At 40.9% G+C, this 17,913-nt stretch overlaps 1 protein-coding gene across 1 annotated transcript; it reads left to right on the forward strand.

Annotated features, from left to right (window-relative positions):
* Positions 1-655: 655 nt before the first annotated feature.
* mertka (c-mer proto-oncogene tyrosine kinase a) lies at positions 656-17,827 on the forward strand. The gene is made up of 19 exons (XM_086093756.1): positions 656-921; positions 1,770-2,085; positions 2,884-2,984; positions 3,056-3,226; positions 6,069-6,155; positions 9,163-9,278; positions 9,356-9,545; positions 10,163-10,308; positions 12,146-12,281; positions 14,059-14,209; positions 14,743-14,831; positions 15,042-15,137; positions 15,215-15,295; positions 15,367-15,459; positions 15,560-15,678; positions 15,768-15,877; positions 15,996-16,155; positions 16,845-16,981; positions 17,071-17,827. Exons 1-19 carry the CDS (start codon positions 834-836, stop codon positions 17,510-17,512), a joined length of 2,829 nt encoding a protein of 942 aa, XP_085949882.1. The 5' UTR covers positions 656-833; the 3' UTR covers positions 17,513-17,827.
* Positions 17,828-17,913: the final 86 nt, after the last annotated feature.

Raw genomic sequence — 17,913 nt, forward strand, 5'->3', positions numbered from 1 at the left:
ACTGATCATCCTTAAGAGGTTCCTCCAGCTGAATTGGAGTCCACTAGTCCAAAAATATAAAGTCCCGCAGGTGTCAATGCATGTTTTTCCATTTCCTTTATTTAACCAGGTAATAAATTCATTGAGGTTAATAATCTATTTTCCAAGAGTGACCTGGCCGCATGTTAAACACAATCCAAGCACAAAGTCAAAGGAATTGACTGTAGACAATCTGATATTTCTCTCTATTCTTTTTATTTATTTTTTTCTTTTTGGTAATTGGCACATAAACGTAACACAAGAATAGTTGTAGTACTGTGCAGTACTGTTATTTATTTATTTATGTGATATTAGAATGAATACTGCAGTAGCTCAAATCAACCACACGGTGACGGGGTTTCACCTCAAAATGTGTTCACTTTTCAATAACTTTAGAGTAACATGTCTGCCGCCTAATTATGTCTTGAAAATAACAACAACAAAAAGGGGGGGGGACACAATCCTGACTTTTGTTTTTAAATACCATATTGCGTTTTTAAATAGGAATGGCCTTCCAAATATTTGAGATATCTGTGTTTGTTTTGATGTTTTTCTCCACTATTTACATTCTTTCCTCCTATCTGTCCCGCCCCCATGGTATCCCGCCTGTGACGTCACTATAAGTAAACTTTTTCTAGCCAGAGGCCAACGTGATTTGGTATCAACAAGTCTTCAATCTCCACACAAACTGCGTCAAAGCACTACTGGTGTGATGATGTAGGTCAATCGTCGTGCAGTTGAGTCTTCGCTGGCATAATTATTAAGTGGGTAGTTTTCCGCCTACTTGGACGAGAAGTAAGAAGTGTATAGGAAAAATGGCAAAGAAGCGGACTTCAAACGGCTGGTTTGGATTTATACTCTCCACCGCTACCATGGCACTGACTGTGTGGAATTCCAGCAGCGGTAATGTGCTTATTGCCTTTTATTTATTTCACGCTTGTACACAAGCAGGTTTTACTCGATCCGAGAATAGCAGCCGAAAGCAATTTAAATGCCTTTCCAAGTGCTAACCTGTAGGAGCACTTTGAAGTCCTAAAGAGCAAAACCTTCTCCTTTTGATGGATTTATCTGCGCTTCATCTCACTAATGTCATCTAATCTTGATTGTTTCTGTGTAATACATTGCCGACAAATTTGTTCCCATTTTGGCTGACTCGTGAGAATGAACTTAAACACTGACCACATTCTTATTACTGTATTTGACTGCCAATCCTCCTATTTACTATACAGTATTGGCATTTATCGTATACAGCTGTCAGTGGCAGTGAACGAGAAAGTGAAAGATTGCGTTTTTTAATTGTCATAATAATTTCAAATTATTTCGTTAAAGCAAGATTTAACACTCACCAGGCTAATTTTATAAAAAAGTTTATTTTAATTTTATTATTATTAATTATAAACATGGACAGATTTCGGATCCTAATAGTTGCTGTGTTGGATCTTGGACTCTTGGATCTTGGACTCTGGATCAAGAGCATATCTGACTTTCCACAGTTTGAACCAAATAAATAGTGTAGCCTTGTGCTAAGTAAATGTTGGCTATGTATTTCATTGATTCCCCCAACCTTAAGCAGTGTTTTTCTTGGGTCGATAAAAAAAAGGGTGGAAGGGGTTGTATTATAAAAAAAAAAGAAGCAATATTAGTAATCATAATATACTGTCACAGTACCATAATCAAGCGTAACCTGATACAATGATGATGCTATATACGTATACCAGTTTCATTACAACCTTATGTGACTTTGTAAACAGCTCAAGAATCCAGCAAGCATCTCCAGCGGCTCGTCAGGACCTCTGAGCCCTTGGTCATGCTCGGCCATGCTTCAAAGATGTATCTCAGTCCGGATGATCTAAAACGGCTCCATTTTAAGACCACCACAAACTCCATCCAGTTGTCGGAAGGACACGAAGCCAAGTTCAGCTGCTCCATTGATATTCCCGACACCCAGTTGGAACCCACCATCTTGTGGATGAAGAACGGCCAGGATCTGGCTACTAACATGCAGGTACTGATCAATGAACTGCAGACCATCACGGACAGAGCAACAACGCTGCTTTCCACTGTCAGGTATGTGACCCTGGAATTGTTTTTAGCCTTCTGCTTTCATGGTGCACTCTGAAATGAAAAGAAAGCCAGCTAGTTTGGGCTGGGAAGTATTGTATTTCTTTTCCAAACGTTTAGAAATATTGGATTTTGTTCTGCATACTCAAAGACGAGATCATGGACAGAACAACAAAAATCTGATTACTCTAAAGTTGTTGTTTTAAAAAAATAAAAACAAATGAAAAAATTAGGAAGCTGCTAGACCTTCAATTTGTTTAGAATATTTAGGAAAATGTATCAAAATAAACAAATAAATATTTTACCTGGAAAATACATGTGTATATACTGCACACTGCTCAGTGTGCACTACTTATAATAATTTAAGAAGTAACATATTAGCATAGTTAATTGTTATCAAAGTATAAAGTGAAATTAGGAAAGTCACTTTTTTTTAAAAATAAGAATGAAAGTATAGTCACTTTTTGATATGAATTGCTTTTGACGTGATTTTAACCACAAATCAAAGTGGGGGCTGGCTTGTTTTTGAAAAAGAAAGCTGCTTTGACTCGAGTGATAAGTGTTCTATTGTTGTTTTCCCTCTTTCACTTATCGGACTGATACTGTTGTGAAAGGATACAAAAGGTAACAAAAAAAACATTTGGAAAAATTCACACTAAGAGGTGAGAGAGTGAGAGAAGAGCTTGTTTGGGACCTGCATTTCTTTCTGGATTTTCATATGGCTTTTAGACTACATTTTACTTAAAATATGACTTTGAATGGAAATGTTGAGCTTCCAGGGTGACATCTTGAAATGTGTCACAGCATTACCCAGGTACAGAGGGCAGACGCTGGCGAGTACCGCTGCAGGCTCAGCATCGGCAACATGATGGTGGAGTCTCAACCTATCACCATCGGCGTGGAAGGTAAGTCCCAAGTGGCCTTAGGATCTTGTTTAGAGCTCCACATTTATCAAAATCATGAATTTTCTTTGTAGGTCTTCCTACGTTCATCCAGCAACCCGAAGATCAAAACATAACAAAGGACACTTCATTTACTCTGACATGTGAGGCGATAGGACCTCCAGATCCGGTTAAGATTCGCTGGCTGCGTGATGGAATACCTGATGGTGACTACCATATATCGCCCAGTACTTACAAAGTGGAAGGTGAGCATAAATGTTTATTTTGTTAACATTGAGAGCTTATGATGGCTAAACAAATCAGAATACAGTATACTGAGACTCCGACACTTTACCTTCAAATATGTTTTATGAGCTTTAACAGTCAAATAAGCAGTCCAAAGAGGTTGTCTGTGCTTAGGATAGACGAGAGATAGGCCTACTATTGATGCCTTTAGAGTGCACATAACTGTACGAATCTTGGACCAGTTGCTGAAGTAGCTCATTGGAGAAATTCTAGTCTTCATCGGCAGAAACGTACGACTTACGATGGAGACAAAGTGAGCTGGTGTGTACTCAGGTTGCATTAGTCTGCTGGTGCTTTCTATTCTGCTTCATCTTTGCTACCTCAGCATCTTCTTGTGCTTACACAAGGAGATTTTTTTTTTTACCACGTTTGGTGTCATTGAGGATATCGTTAGTGTTATATTTAACAGCAGCCATTTGTGCAAGATTATTATGTTAGTTACCACATGTTTTTTTAAAATATATTATATTATTATAAGAGGCCTTTATTTCCTTTCTTATTTTTTAAGATTTTTGCTTGAGAAGATGCTCAACGCCCTACAAAAAATATCAGGTAAACATGTTGACATGATAAAATAAAATAAAATGTAACATATGATTAAAAAAAAAAAAGTAAAAATACATAGCTGTTTCAGAACATGTGTGGGAGTTTAAGTTTAAGATCCGTTTATTTTTATAATTAAAGTGTTAAAAAAAATTATATTTTGAATTACTGAAAATCCTCGAAGAATTTCATATGACGTATTCAATGGCGCCTCTTTGCTGAAAAGCATTTGTTATGAGAGGGATAACCTCTTATCTCCTGCTGTGTGGTAAAACAGCCAGTTGCGGAATGGGTTAAAGGTTCAGAGCTGTGCTTTGGTCCAGTGTGTGCAAGGGCCGGGGGCAGGAAGGGGTTGGAGTGGGGGGGTTATACAGGCATTCTGTTCGGGGGTTGGCTCCGGAAACAAAGACCTCATTCACAGGACAGCCCACTGCCCAAGTAGGGAGGGGCTGGGGGATGCAGGCTACCAGAACTCAATACTTTCACTGCATAGTGCACACGTTGCACTTGTCTTTTATGCAAGTGCTCCCATTTCCTCTAAAGGTTCATGTCAAGTGTCATCAATGTACCTTTAAAATCACAAGACAATCTGTTTAGTTCAAAATGTCACTTTCTAAATGGCGTTGGTGTCATTTAGGCCATTGTTAATGCCACTGAGTGTTTATACTCATTAATGCCGGACACTCCATCAAAACACACAGGAGTTCTACTGCTTTGAGTGTGTATCAGTGCACATAATGTTCTTGGCATATGATTTTTGTTTCTTCTCGTCATTTTCCTCACACCGTTATAAAGGGCTACTCATTTTGGAGTCAGGGCTGATAAAAAAAAAAAGAAGGCCAAAATAGTTTAAAAACGAAAATAGATGCTCCATCAGTCCATTGATGCTCACTGAACTGAGCTATAATTTTAATCAATAAGAGTCTGAGTCATGGCAACAAGGCATCATAAAATTATTTTGTAGTTTACTTCACATGAAGCAAGATCCAGTTGGGTTCACTGAAATGTGGTAGTACGCAGCAGGAAAATGAAGTCTTTCTATTTGGCAGTTCTTTACTTTATAAATGGAAACCTACTGTTTCAGGCAGCTTTACAAAAACCTCAAAATTATAGGTTGCATAGGCCTATGCTGCAAGACTTCTTTCTACTGTACTGTACTCCCAGCATACCATTGCTACTCTAAACTGGTTGTTTCCGTCTTAATCATCAACTTACTTGTGCTGTTTAGTTAATTTGTGAAATTAGAATACAAATGCGGGATCTTTATGTACCGGTACTTACAAAACATTTTTTGACACACATAAACCCATATTAGGTCAATCAATTGGTTTCCCGTAATTGTCGGGTGGAGCATCAGTTCATGAAACTAATGCTGAAACATAATACACTTCTCATTTATTAAATCAGGAAATTTAACCAACTATTTACATGTTAAAATGTTTCTTCGAATCTTGTAAAGCACAGATTTTGGTGTCATTCGCTCTTCCTCGAAAACCAGTCATGATTGAAGTTTCCCTTTTTGTTTCTCCACATTTGACAAGAACGACTTGCTCCATTTGGGACACAAGTTAAACCTGCTCACTTTCCCACATTGCCTCCAACATCTGTTTGCTGTGCACTTTAAGAGCGAGGCACGTAGTCATGGCGCTTTTACAACTTGCCTAGAAATTTGCTAAGGCATTTGCACATTTCTCCCAAACACTTCACTGAATTGTGCAACTCCTCAGTTGATTGCACATGAGACTTAGAGAGTCACTGCCATTTAAAGTTAAAAGCAGAAACATGTGGTGCAGTTAGTGTTTGTGTAAAAAGTGTGCCACTGTTTACACTAGTGCACCAGAGAAGGTCATGATACTCTTAAAAATATAAACAAAACATCCAGTGCTTTTTCTGGCTGTGTTGTGGTTAAGCTTGGCTTCCGAAATAGTGCACAAAAGGGACATTTGTTCCATAATCTTGTAACGGAGCAAAGCTTGAGGCTTTTGACAGACAGAAAGCCAAGAAAATATGTGATGTTGTTTTTTTTAACATTTGATTATAATGAAGAAGGAACTCATCCATAATACTTGTATGTCAATGTATGTGTTGATCACATTCTTACCTCACCAGAAGAGATTAGACGGACCTGTTCCATCTTTCGTCTGTAACCGAGAAAATAGTTGTAGTCAAGATTAGCGTTATTTGGCATTTTGTGTTTCCTCAGCACATGCTGAGCTTGACACTAACCACAACGCTTCCTTTTTATTGTGTCTACTGCAGGTGTCAACAAGTACACTCAGTTTAACTGCGAAGCTTACAACTTGAAGGGGGTCAGTACATCCAGAGAGGCAAACATTAACATTAAAGGTATGCAACAAATGCTGATGATAAACGTTTTAACAACAACCAATGTTTTGGGGAACTCTTGAATGAGTCAAAACTTCTTTTCCCCTCTTGTCCTTGAATGTTTGTGTATTGCAGTGTTGTAGAAAAATGTGTTGACGTGTTACTATTACTAAGGTTTTAATGCAATGCTTCTCAATAATTTTTTGTTATGGCCTCACCCCTTCCACCGGGAATCGGCAAATATTTATACATTTAATGTATAAATTAATATATATTTGTGGGTAATATATTTTTTATTATAATTTTTATGTTATTTTTTTATTTTTATTTTTATTTTTAAAGAGCTCAGTATTGTTCATTCGGTAATGTCATCATCATTGCTCTTTTTTTAATTTATTTTTATTTTGTATGTGGGTGAGTGCGTGTGGGTGTGCGTGCGTGCGTGCGTGTGAGTGTGTGTGTATTCGTTAGTTCACCAAAAACCTATTTTAAAAATCCCATACCGTTCACCTAAACCGAAGACCGCCGTCAGGAGACCCGAGGAAGGACCAAAGAAAGGAAAGTGAAATCCAGCACCGACCAGACACCACCCACCGGGCCACCAACCAGAGTTCTTCACCAACCCCAGAAACATCTAAATTCCAACAAATCAGGGAGACCTTAAGAGACCAAAGGAGAGACTGAGGAAAGGAAGGAAGGACAGACGAAGCAGAGTGAGATCCACAGACACCAGCCTCCACCGATTCAACGACCAGAGGAAGAAGCAGATTGTGTCTGAGTTTTGATAGATGCTGGTGTGGTGGATCTGGCATGCATGAAAATCTCCACCAAAGAGGGGAGCCGTCGACCCCTGCCAGGACAGAGCAAGCGCAACACCTCAGGGCCCCCCAGGCCACGGCAGCGCCAAAGGACGACCCCCGGGCCCCGCCAGGGCCACCGGCCGGAGAGCAAAGCCAGGAGCAGGAGCGCCCCCCACCCCCCCCACCCCAACACGGCCCCGCGCCGAAGAGGGGCCGGACAGCGGAGCGGAGAGGGCACCCGCGCCCACCCCACCCCCCGTTGCGTGGAGGGACGGAACACCGGGGGCAGAAGGGGGGATGGGGGCACCGGAGGACGGTCGGCACCCCCGAACCCCAGGCCCAGCGGGGAAAGGCCCCGGTCGTCACTCCAACGTTCTTAGTGAAAGCTAACCCCTGTTACTGAGTCCGCCAGCTCGCCGTCTGGCGAACCCCTAAACCTTGAATGTGACCCCACCCAGTGTATATACAAGTGAGTGTATGTGGTGCATTAAAAAAATAAATAGGGGGGGAAGGGGGGGGGGCGCGGCGGGGACACGGACAGGGGACCGCAGCACTGCTTTATACTGCGGTCTGCCCCAACCGATGGCAACCGAACCCCCCCACACACACACACACACAGTTGTGTGGTGCATTAAAATTGGAGGGGAGTTGTAGGGCGAAGACGGTGTTTCCACCCTACCCCACCCCCCCAAAGTGTGTTATGTGCCTTATATGTTTATAAAAGTGTATTGTGCAAACCTAGTACAGTGAGTTAAGAGGAGCGACCAGCGGGGCCCCCCCCAACCGGACGGGAGCAGGAGGCGCACTCACCCACCAAACCCCCACCCACCCCACCGGGACCCCGGCGGGCATATGGGACCAGCCCGGCGGGGCGATAGGGCTTGCCCCGCGGATACTGGGGCCCGCCCGAGGTGCCAGGAGGTCCACCGGAGCGGGGCGGGCACAACACCAAACCCAACCACCCCCCCCGGCCCCCGGAGTGCCGAGACCCGGGCCACGGATGGACCCCCCGGCCCAGGGGAGGGGAAGGAAGACGGACAGGGGAGGGGGAGGGGGAAGGGAGGGGGGAAGAAGACGACAAGAAGGGCAAGGGGCAGCGGCAGGGCCGCAGAGAGAGGGGGAGAGGAGGAGGAGGAAGGGTGACGAGGGAGAAGGGACAGAGAGGCGGGGGACGGGCGGGGAGAGGCGAGGAGGGAGAGGCAGCAAGGGGGAGGGGAGAGGGAACCACGGGGCACCCCGGCGGCCCACAGTCCCCGAACCGCGTCGCAGGGCCCAGAGCGATGGACCGAGCCGGAGCGGCGCCGCCCCGGACACCAGGGAGAGCCCCGCAACGCAGCACCCCCCAAGAGACCCAGGGAACGGCCAAGACGCAGTCGCCACCCAGCAGCCAACAGAGGGGCAGACCCGCCCACGCCCAGCCAGGGGGGGACAGCACCTATTGAATTAACCCTCTGGCATGCAGTGAATCCGAATATTAACCCTTAGTGCCCATTGGAGGTGAATCTGCTCTATCCTGTTGGCAGCAGCTGGGTTCCTGACTATAAAAACACAACCATTAGTTACAAATTGCCAAATACAGAAACATTTGTGGGTAATTTTGAGTGCACTACATTTATATTTTGGACATTTGGATAACCCTACAAAATGGTGTGACCCCTAGGGAGTAGTGTTCTTCATTCATATATTCAATATTCAACATTACTTCACATAACATAACATGCGTGACAGTTTGCCGCGGTCTCCCTGCATGAAATTATACGGTGAACTACTGAACCATATGGAATGCTTATGAAATAAGATAAAAACAATAAATGAAGCATAATTGCGAAAAGTTTGCTGGAGGTCAAAATGAGTTTTGAGGCCCAAAATATAAAACAATTTATCACTATTCGCCATTTTGGTTGTTTACTTTCGACTTGAATGCTTTTAGGTCGGAACTGGGAAAAAACAACTCGGCTATATCAGACTTTAGACCATCCTCGAATGTAGCATAAGTACACTTCGGCTAGGGCGCTAATGCTCCTTGTGCACGCTAGGACAATGAGAGCACCACTGCCACCTACTGTATTGGATGTACACTTTATTACAATTTATTCTAGTACAGCGTTAAAAAAAAACTGGGGACATTTCCCCACATTAAAATGCACTTTTAGTTTCCGATATATTTTTAATTTCCTTTATATTGTGCGTTTAGCAATGTTAAAAATGAACTTCATTGTGTTTTGTAGTGCTTCCCAGGGCTGTTTCTAACGTGACTGTGATTGCGAGGGAGTCCCATAAATTGAAGCTAAGCTGGGTGCCCGGACATGAAGGCTTCTCTCCATTGTCCAAGTGCCACATCAGGGTGAGTTATTGATGTCTGCTCATTGATATTTTAATTCCCCTCAGATAGATCATTGCATGTTTTCTGTGTTATCCAAGTTGAAAGAAGTGAGTCGCAGGATAGGGGAGGTGACGATAACCAGGTTCATCAATGTCACGGTACCGCCATTCCAGTGCGAGGTCCCTGGGCTGCAAGCTATGACGTCTTACAACATGAGCGTTTCCTGCAGCAATGAGGTGGGGGCTTCTCCGGTCTCACCTTGGATCCAGAGCAACACAACAGAGGGAGGTGTGTGACGACTCCTGCCATCCATCTATTTAGTAGCAAATATAATTTCAGTAAAAAGTGAATGTCGGCGCCCTCACCCATTTCGTGAAGGATATAATTAGGGTAATTTTATTTGTATTCTTTTGATCCACAAAGAAATCTCAAGACACTATTCATGTGAAGCAAGTTTTGAATTTGCATCACACTTTGACGCCCATTTACCTCGTACGATTAGATAGCATCAGAAGCAAAAAATAATAAAATAACGACGAGTGATGCTAATATTACCACTCCCGAAACATGTTGCATTTCTTCAGTTTTAAATACCCTGCAGAAGGAGCATGTGGGGACTGGAATGTACTACCTGGTTTCCGTCTGTCAAGTTCCTCCAGTTTTCCTAAAGAGACATGTAGGAAACAGGAGCGGTCCGACTGAAAGAGTTCCTACAGGGTGGAGTTTCCCCTTCAAGGGCCACCGTGGGGATTATTTTAGCCAGGAAAGGACCACATACCAAACTCTTATCAAAGTTTAAACAGGACATTCTTGATATAATTGGATTTTCCTCCCATAAAAGCTATTATGCTTCATGTTACAATATACAGTAACACAATAATGCCTCTGTCATCCAATATTCCCAGTGCCGTCAGTTTATCCTCGAAACGTCACCGTGCAGCTGAATGAAACGTGGCTGGTGATCAGGTGGAAGCCTCCGCCGGATGATAAGATAAACGGCATCCTGCAAGGCTATGACATTATTGTCCGACACGGGGCTCATGTGAACAAGGTGAGTAAGTGATTCTGTATAGGATGTTCGATACTACTTTTTTTGGACTGATACCAGTACGAGGAGTACTCAACTCTTGAATAGTCACCGATACCAAGTACCGATACCACTAGTACACCTTGAAACTGCTGGGTCAAAAATAACCCAATTTTGGTTTAAAAAAATTGGGTTATTTGGGCCAATTTAACTCAACTTTGCGCTATTTTGCATCAAAATGACCCAATAGTTTTGGATTATTTTGTACTAAATGGTTATTATTATTATGTAAAACAAACCCGAAAGTTGTGTCAAGTTGACCCAAGTAGCGAAAACAATGACAGATAATTTTAAAGAAAAAAATGTATATATCCCAATATAGTATTTTGCTTAAAATGTTATTAAATTAATGTCAGTTTTCTATTCGCCTCATTTCTGATCGTTGAACGGCCACAGGCGTATCGGCTTCTGTCGGGAGTAATGATACCTTGAAGTAAAGCCTGGTATTGACCTGATACCAATACTTGGTATCGGTACTCACCCATCCCTACTTTTTCGGATTAAAGACGTCAGCTATGGGAAAGTGAGGTACAGGTACATCCATACAGGCTTATGCTTTGTCAACTCTGCTGGGCAGTATTATTCCGTTCAAAACATTCAAAATGTCCCATTAAAGTAATTTTTACATAACTATGAGTGAAATAACCAACTACTAATTGATTAAATGTTAACTTTCTGTATAATCGAGCAAGCTCACTCCCACTAGTTGTACACTACACATAGTGAATGGATTCATGTATGCAAAAAATATGTATGTATAAAAAAAATATTTACGCGTGTCCACTACTCAAATAACACCACATTGCACATTTTCACTGAATATCCCGTCCTTACATAACAGCAAAAGTTAGTTTCTCTTACTAACAAAATGACCAAGAATGACTAATATGAAGACAATGCGTCTGAGCCAGAGGTCAGCTAATTTATCTGTCAGCAAGTTAAGGAAGAGTGTAAAGAAAGAATGCAAGCAATGTTATATACTGTCAGTATTAGCAGGTATTAACTTTTTATAGTGATTAATTGTTTCCACTATGGGTTTATCATTTGTGGCACTGCAGTAGTGCTTTCGAAGACAATGGTATATTTCCTGGTCTTCCTGTCTGCGTGGAAGTTAAGGAAGCGGGTCTGAAAAAAAAAATGTCAATGTTTTTCTTTATTTGGCATGTGGCTGTGAGTCACCTCAGAGTTAATGGAATATGAATACAACAGGATGTGTATAATAGGCTTAAATGTCCTTTGTGTTGTCCATTGTTACTGACGTCACAACAGCGCATAGTATACAAAAGCTTTCCGACATCAGCGCTTACTGGAAATGCGTGCGTATGAATGTATACCACACTTTGTTAGTGTCGTAAGCACATGCTCAGCTTGATGCCACAGACGCGACAGATCGTGTGAATCATGGGTTCTGCGTTGACTGTCGGACCGTCAGCATTTTGGGAGCACAGAGGAACCGCAGATGCTACCATGCACTGTTGTGAAATAATCTGTCACATGGTCACCCCCATTGCAGCAGGTCAAAAAAGTTTCCTTTTTCAGGACATTATTACTTGTAGCCAGTGCACATTTGGGGGGGGGGGGGTTATTTTGGAAAAGGTGATGAGGTTTCGTCCAGTAAATGAGGCTGTTCCTCACTTTTACAGTATATTTGCGACTTTCCTTACGGAACCATTCAACCTGTGACCTTATTTTATCCCGATTCTTATCTCTAATCATTGAATGATTAAACTCTCAAAGATAACTGCTAAACGAATTATAACGTGATTGTGGCATCATTAAATCATGTCATGATCTTGTTCAGATCCACAGTTCCACCAACACGGCCTTCGTGGCGGTGCACGATTTCAACACCACGTACAGTGTGGAGGTGGCTGCATGCACACGTGCTGGCAGCGGGATGGTCAGCCCACGAGTCTGGTTGTTTGTGCCAGAAGACAGTAAGTTACTCTCGTGATTTATTTCCTTTTACTTGATGAACTGCCCCAAAATCTTTGTGCATAAATGAGAAGTAAAACAAAAATAAATGACGGTGGAAGATATAGTACCGTTTGCCATCTAGCAGAAGAGCATTTCGGCCTGCATGCCACTATACATCACTGGCATAGCTAGGTAAACAAAGACACATTATTTGTTGTAAATAGATAATTTTCACAACAGTTAAACTTTCCGCAGCACAAATTAAGATCTCACACAGCATAGTGGTTGGGAATAACAGCTCTAAAAATAAGAAAAATCTTCAGAGGCCAAACTGGGGATAAAATTATGAATGGAATGGACTTAGAAACTGGACTGGGAAACTGGGAGTAAAATTCAGCCATATATTCTATATGTGAAGTGAGACACACCTTCCAAGCACTAGTAGTAATTTCTCTCTGTATGTTTGTCACCATGTCCACCAGTGACACAATAAAAGGGCCCGACTGATATGGAATTATTATTTTTTTAAGGCCATTGCCATTTCTAATATTTGATAGGAAAACAAATCTGATAATTGAATAATTGGGTGATTATTTTAAACAATATTTTTGGTCCCTTAACACAACAACAAAGATATGACTTGCGTTCAGAACATTTCATCATTTTACCATAAAATGTCCTTCAGTATTTGTTGAATTTACAATGGAGAGGAAATTTAAAGTGTACATGCAAAAAAAAAAGCATGAACGGATAAATTTAGTTTTAGACTTAGGTTGTAATTTATGCAGCATATTAGCAACATAATAAGTGAAATGACAGGACTTCTACATAACTGTTAATGTTAAATCACCCCCCCCCCCCAAACCCATTAATTTCAATGACTTCAAAATAACAACCAGAGAAACATTTCACATGTTAAAAGATACCATCTTTGACAGAGTTGCATTTGAAATATATGACATACAAAGAGAGATATCAACTGACGGGTGCTAATTTTAACATAATGCACACTAAGCATGAATACAAACCTATACAGAATTGCTTCTTAATGGGCATATGAGAGGCTAGAGACGGATGTAATTCACACAGACATTCTGTCAGCCATGCAGACAGTCATCATAAGATTCAAATTTAGTTAGCGAATAAATAAAATAATTTGGTAGCAACACACTAATAATACACTCTAAGCATGAATATGAAGCTTATTAACATGGATATACTTACAGATATTGCATAATAATGGGCATATTTGAGGATTGAGAAAGATGCATTCACAGAATACCATACGGGTTTATGGTTTCATGAGCAAGTACTGTAAGGTTAATCAGCATTTAATAGGCAAAACTTCAGTCAATTTATTATTATTATTATTATTACAGATAGGCTTAATATTATAAAAAAAAAAACGATTAAATGGCCCTAGTTTATAATCGATTTATCTCTACTTGATTGGTGTTTGTTACATGTTTGTCACGTGTTATCAAAGGGTGAATAGTTTCCATTTAGCTTTCTTTGTACACTTGTATGACCGTTAAGAATGTTGAAATGGTACTTGTTACCTGTAAAGATAACAACGGTTTTGATTAATTAAAGGGCCATTACTTCCTATAAAAATCAGATTCTAAATTTGGACAAATGGCAGGTTGACCATTTTCCCCAAATTGAGTTCTGTTCGGCCTATTCATGCAATGCTTTTAACACATTCCTCCCTAATATGACTGTTGTATGATTAATGTACGGAATTACTTGAAATTGGATTAAAAATTGCTAAGTATTTTTGAAATGTCTCTATTTTAGAATCAGGTCCATCACCGTCCTCAAGCCCCGGCACCACGATTCCAGATTCTGTCAGTGTTGTTCTGGGTGTGGTGTGTGGAATCTGTCTTTTGATGCTTGTCCTCTGGATGGCTATCTGTGTACACAACAGGACATCTGACTCTTGTCTTGGGTATGCTGAAATTTCTAGACTCAAAAGTTGATCTAATCAAGAACCTTTCTCTAAAGTTGATGACCCTATCTTGGAAATGGCTTTGCTTTGCCTCTGTGTCTTGTAAAATGATTCTGGTCAGTAGCTTACAAGGCGAGCTGAGTCATCTTTTTACAATCATGAGCTTCAGGAGACTTGAAAAAACGTGACGCTTCCTGATCATAAAGTGTCTTCGTTTCCTATTAATCACTACCCTTTGCACCTGAACTGAGAGTAACTGCAGCTCCTGGTTTGCAAACGTTCACAACAAGTAGCTGAACAGTCTAGAAGTCAGTGAGTCAGTCTTGCCTCTCAGGATGCAGATAGGATTTTGTCACCACACACATTCAGGAAAACAGCAGCTGACCCCCGGAAAAAGCTCAAAGAGCTTCCATGCTTTGACTGTCTATTGTACTGAATCTCTGTGTTCATAGGGCTACAACAGCATAATGACCCAAGTGTGCGCAATGATTTAGTTCTCATGTGCTTTTGTTTTTCACTGTCTCCCCCTGCAGGCGGTTGTTGGGAAGTGGACAAAAGCAACAGCCAATCGTCCAGTACAAACCTCAGAGATCCTACAACCGCCCTGCTGTTGGAATAACGCGTATGTTTACAAATTGTCTCGTAATAAAAAAAAAAGTATATATCTTTGTGGACTGCTATACTATCGGTGCAGCAGTCCTGAAATGTAAATTAATGGGCAAATTTACATTAAAATACATTTAAGTGATTTCATTGATTTGATTGACTTTTGATATTTGATTTTTTTTTTATCTAAAATGATCCATCTAAACATGCTTAACTTTGTCTGCAGTTGTAAACATCGGCGTCAGTGACGAACTCCATGCCAAACTGCAGGATGTGATGATCATGAGGAACTTGCTATCCATAGGAAAGGTTCTTGGAGAAGGTGAAAGAGGGGAAAACAATCACATCAAAAATGTATATTTATTATAGACTGAATTTAAGACGTTTTTCCCCTATTAGGTGAATTTGGCTCAGTGGTGGAGGGTCATTTAAAGCAACCAGATGGGACATCAGAAAAAGTTGCTGTGAAGACAATGAAATGCAAGTCTTTTTTTTATCAGAAATTTTGGTGTAATTTGAATGAAGTAATTTTTTTCATCTTTTTGAAACAGTGGATAGCTTTTCCCAGAGAGAAATTGAGGAGTTCCTGAATGAGGCAGCCTGTATGAAAGATTTCCACCATCCTAATGTCATCAGACTGCTCGGTTAGGACATCGACATTGCACCATTGGCGTATATTGTAAAAACACATGACTGTTTTGCTTATTATAATGTCCTTGTGTGGGAAATAATCACCCTCTATAGGTGTGTGCCTGGAAATGGGCTCCGGACACTTCCCCAAGCCTATGGTCATCCTGCCCTTTATGAAATACGGAGATCTACACACCTTCCTGCTGCGCTCACGCCTTGGAGAGAATCCCGTAGTAAGGAATCTGACAAACAAATAGAATCGTGGAATAATATGAGCACTTCTCACCATGCAAAATCTGCTATATTGCTTGTTATTCCACAGTTTTTACCAACACAGACACTCCTGAAGTTCATGGTGGACATTGCCTCTGGTATGGAGTATCTCAGCGGTCGGAACTTTCTTCATCGCGACCTGGCCGCTCGCAACTGCATGTGAGTTATTGGTGTGGCTGTGGTACTTGTGTTATCATGATACAATACATAATATGTCAAATATTTACTTACCATCATCATATATGTTGTTCTTTTGTGCTGGGGGGTTTCCCTTCAGGCTGCGAGATGACATGACGGTATGTGTAGCCGACTTCGGATTATCCAAGAAGATCTACAGTGGAGATTATTACAGGCAGGGCAGAATCGCCAAAATGCCTGTCAAATGGATAGCCGTTGAAAGTCTGGCGGACAGAGTGTTTACTGTCAAAAGTGATGTGGTAAGTAACCCAGTACTTTTTGGGTACTGAGTAATGTTGAAGGGTTACCAGCTTGATACACATTTCTGAAATAACACATTTGTTCAAATACCTTAATAATAATAATAATTGACACTCATCAAAGTAAATATATTGATTTTGGTAATGATTTAAGAAGGTAGGAAACATACATATCCCTTTGCAACACTTAATTTCTCCAGCTCTCTGCAAGTGTTTACATTTTTAAAATGATTACTACAAGATTCCTAGGAAATCGCAATGTCCCATCAATGGTGATCTATTTTTGAAACAGACCCGCGGCTACTCATGTGGCCCATGGGCACCGTGTTGGTGAGCCTTGCTGTAAAGTATAATTTCAAGACATTGTCCATCTCACTCTCCTCTGCTTTTTACTCTTTTCATCCTGTCAATAGATGCAACCATCTTTAGAATTTTTTTTTTTTTTTTTTATGAAAAAGGTTTTTGAAATACATTAATTATCACTTGGGAACTTAAATTACACTATATGGTTTGGTACACGCCATCAAATGTTAACAAGTCTCAATTCTAATTTGGAATCAACACCAACTCTTAAAGCAAATGCTCAAACTTGACTAAAACTCCTAAGTCACCACTGAATCTTAATTGTTCCGTTGGTATTGTTCATCTACAAATAAAATCTGAACTGTATATTCCGTTTTAACCCACAGTGGGCATTCGGTGTAACCATGTGGGAGATCGCTACACGCGGCATGACACCATATCCCGGCATTCAGAACCATGAGATTTATGACTACCTCCTTGAAGGACACAGATTGAAGCAGCCAACAGACTGTTTAGATGACCTGTGAGTGTTTTCTGCTCATTTCACTAATTCTGACTTGAAATCAGTCCTGTTCTTGTTGTTTTGTCTAAAAGTTATGTCATTGTGACTAGGTATGAGATCATGTATAGCTGTTGGAGGGCCGATCCTCTGGACAGACCCCTTTTTTCCCAACTGCAAGAAATGCTGGAAAAAATCACTGAAAGGTTTCCAGAGTCTTTTAGCAAAGAGGACATCATCTACATCAACACCAGCTTCCAGGACGAGAGCCCTGATGGAGAGGCCACAGAACATCCTGTGTTCAGCTCCTCACCTTCCTGTAGCCACCAGGAAGCTGAAAATTCGATAGTGACTGCAGACGTTCACGAGAGCATGGCGGATGAGGATGACGATGGTCGTTATGTGGTGGTTATCTCCCCAGATACTTCACTGAGATCTGTAACACTGGACACTCCTCTTTTGTCGAGTGATTCGTCAAGTCGCTCAGATAGCAACATTGTTCCTGATGGTACACGGACAGATCACAACTCCACTGATATTTCCCGCCTGCTGTAAAATTTGGTATCAAGAAGTTTTAAGGTGTTGTATTGTATTGTATTGTATTGTTACTAAACATTTTTGCTATGTTGCACTGGAAGCACCCGTAGTGTATTTTGTTTCATAAGCAAATTATAGTTTGGTCAGCTTGCTTTTATATGTTAGTGTTGATGTCAACCTAAAAACATGTTTGCACATAAACTTGGAATTCGCTAGACTGTGAAATGGTTTACTATAGTGTTTTGTTGTTGTTGAAAATATGTTGAATATTGTAATGGATTAATGAACATAAATGCATATTGTATGATGTAAGAATAAATAATTTATAGAGTATTTAAAGACTACTTTTCCTCTGATCATTAAACACTTTTAAAGTGCTCTTAGAGGTGAAAATATTCCAATGATATTGGGAGGTCGTA

Source organism: Leptonotus elevatus, chromosome 13 (assembly GCF_054856555.1).
Source record: "Leptonotus elevatus isolate MCC_2025b chromosome 13, RoL_Lele_1.0, whole genome shotgun sequence".
Classification (NCBI taxonomy): Eukaryota; Metazoa; Chordata; class Actinopteri; order Syngnathiformes; family Syngnathidae; genus Leptonotus; species Leptonotus elevatus.

Excerpts from the sequence above, each read along its gene's own strand:
- mertka (XM_086093756.1), top strand. The coding sequence starts at position 834 with ATGGCAAAGAAGCGGACTTCAAACGGCTGGTTTGGATTTATACTCTCC. Across the intron at positions 3,227-6,068 it reads CAGTACTTACAAAGTGGAAG|GTGTCAACAAGTACACTCAG; the intron begins GTGAGCATAAAT and ends TGTCTACTGCAG. Across the intron at positions 12,282-14,058 it reads GTTGTTTGTGCCAGAAGACA|AATCAGGTCCATCACCGTCC; the intron begins GTAAGTTACTCT and ends TCTCTATTTTAG.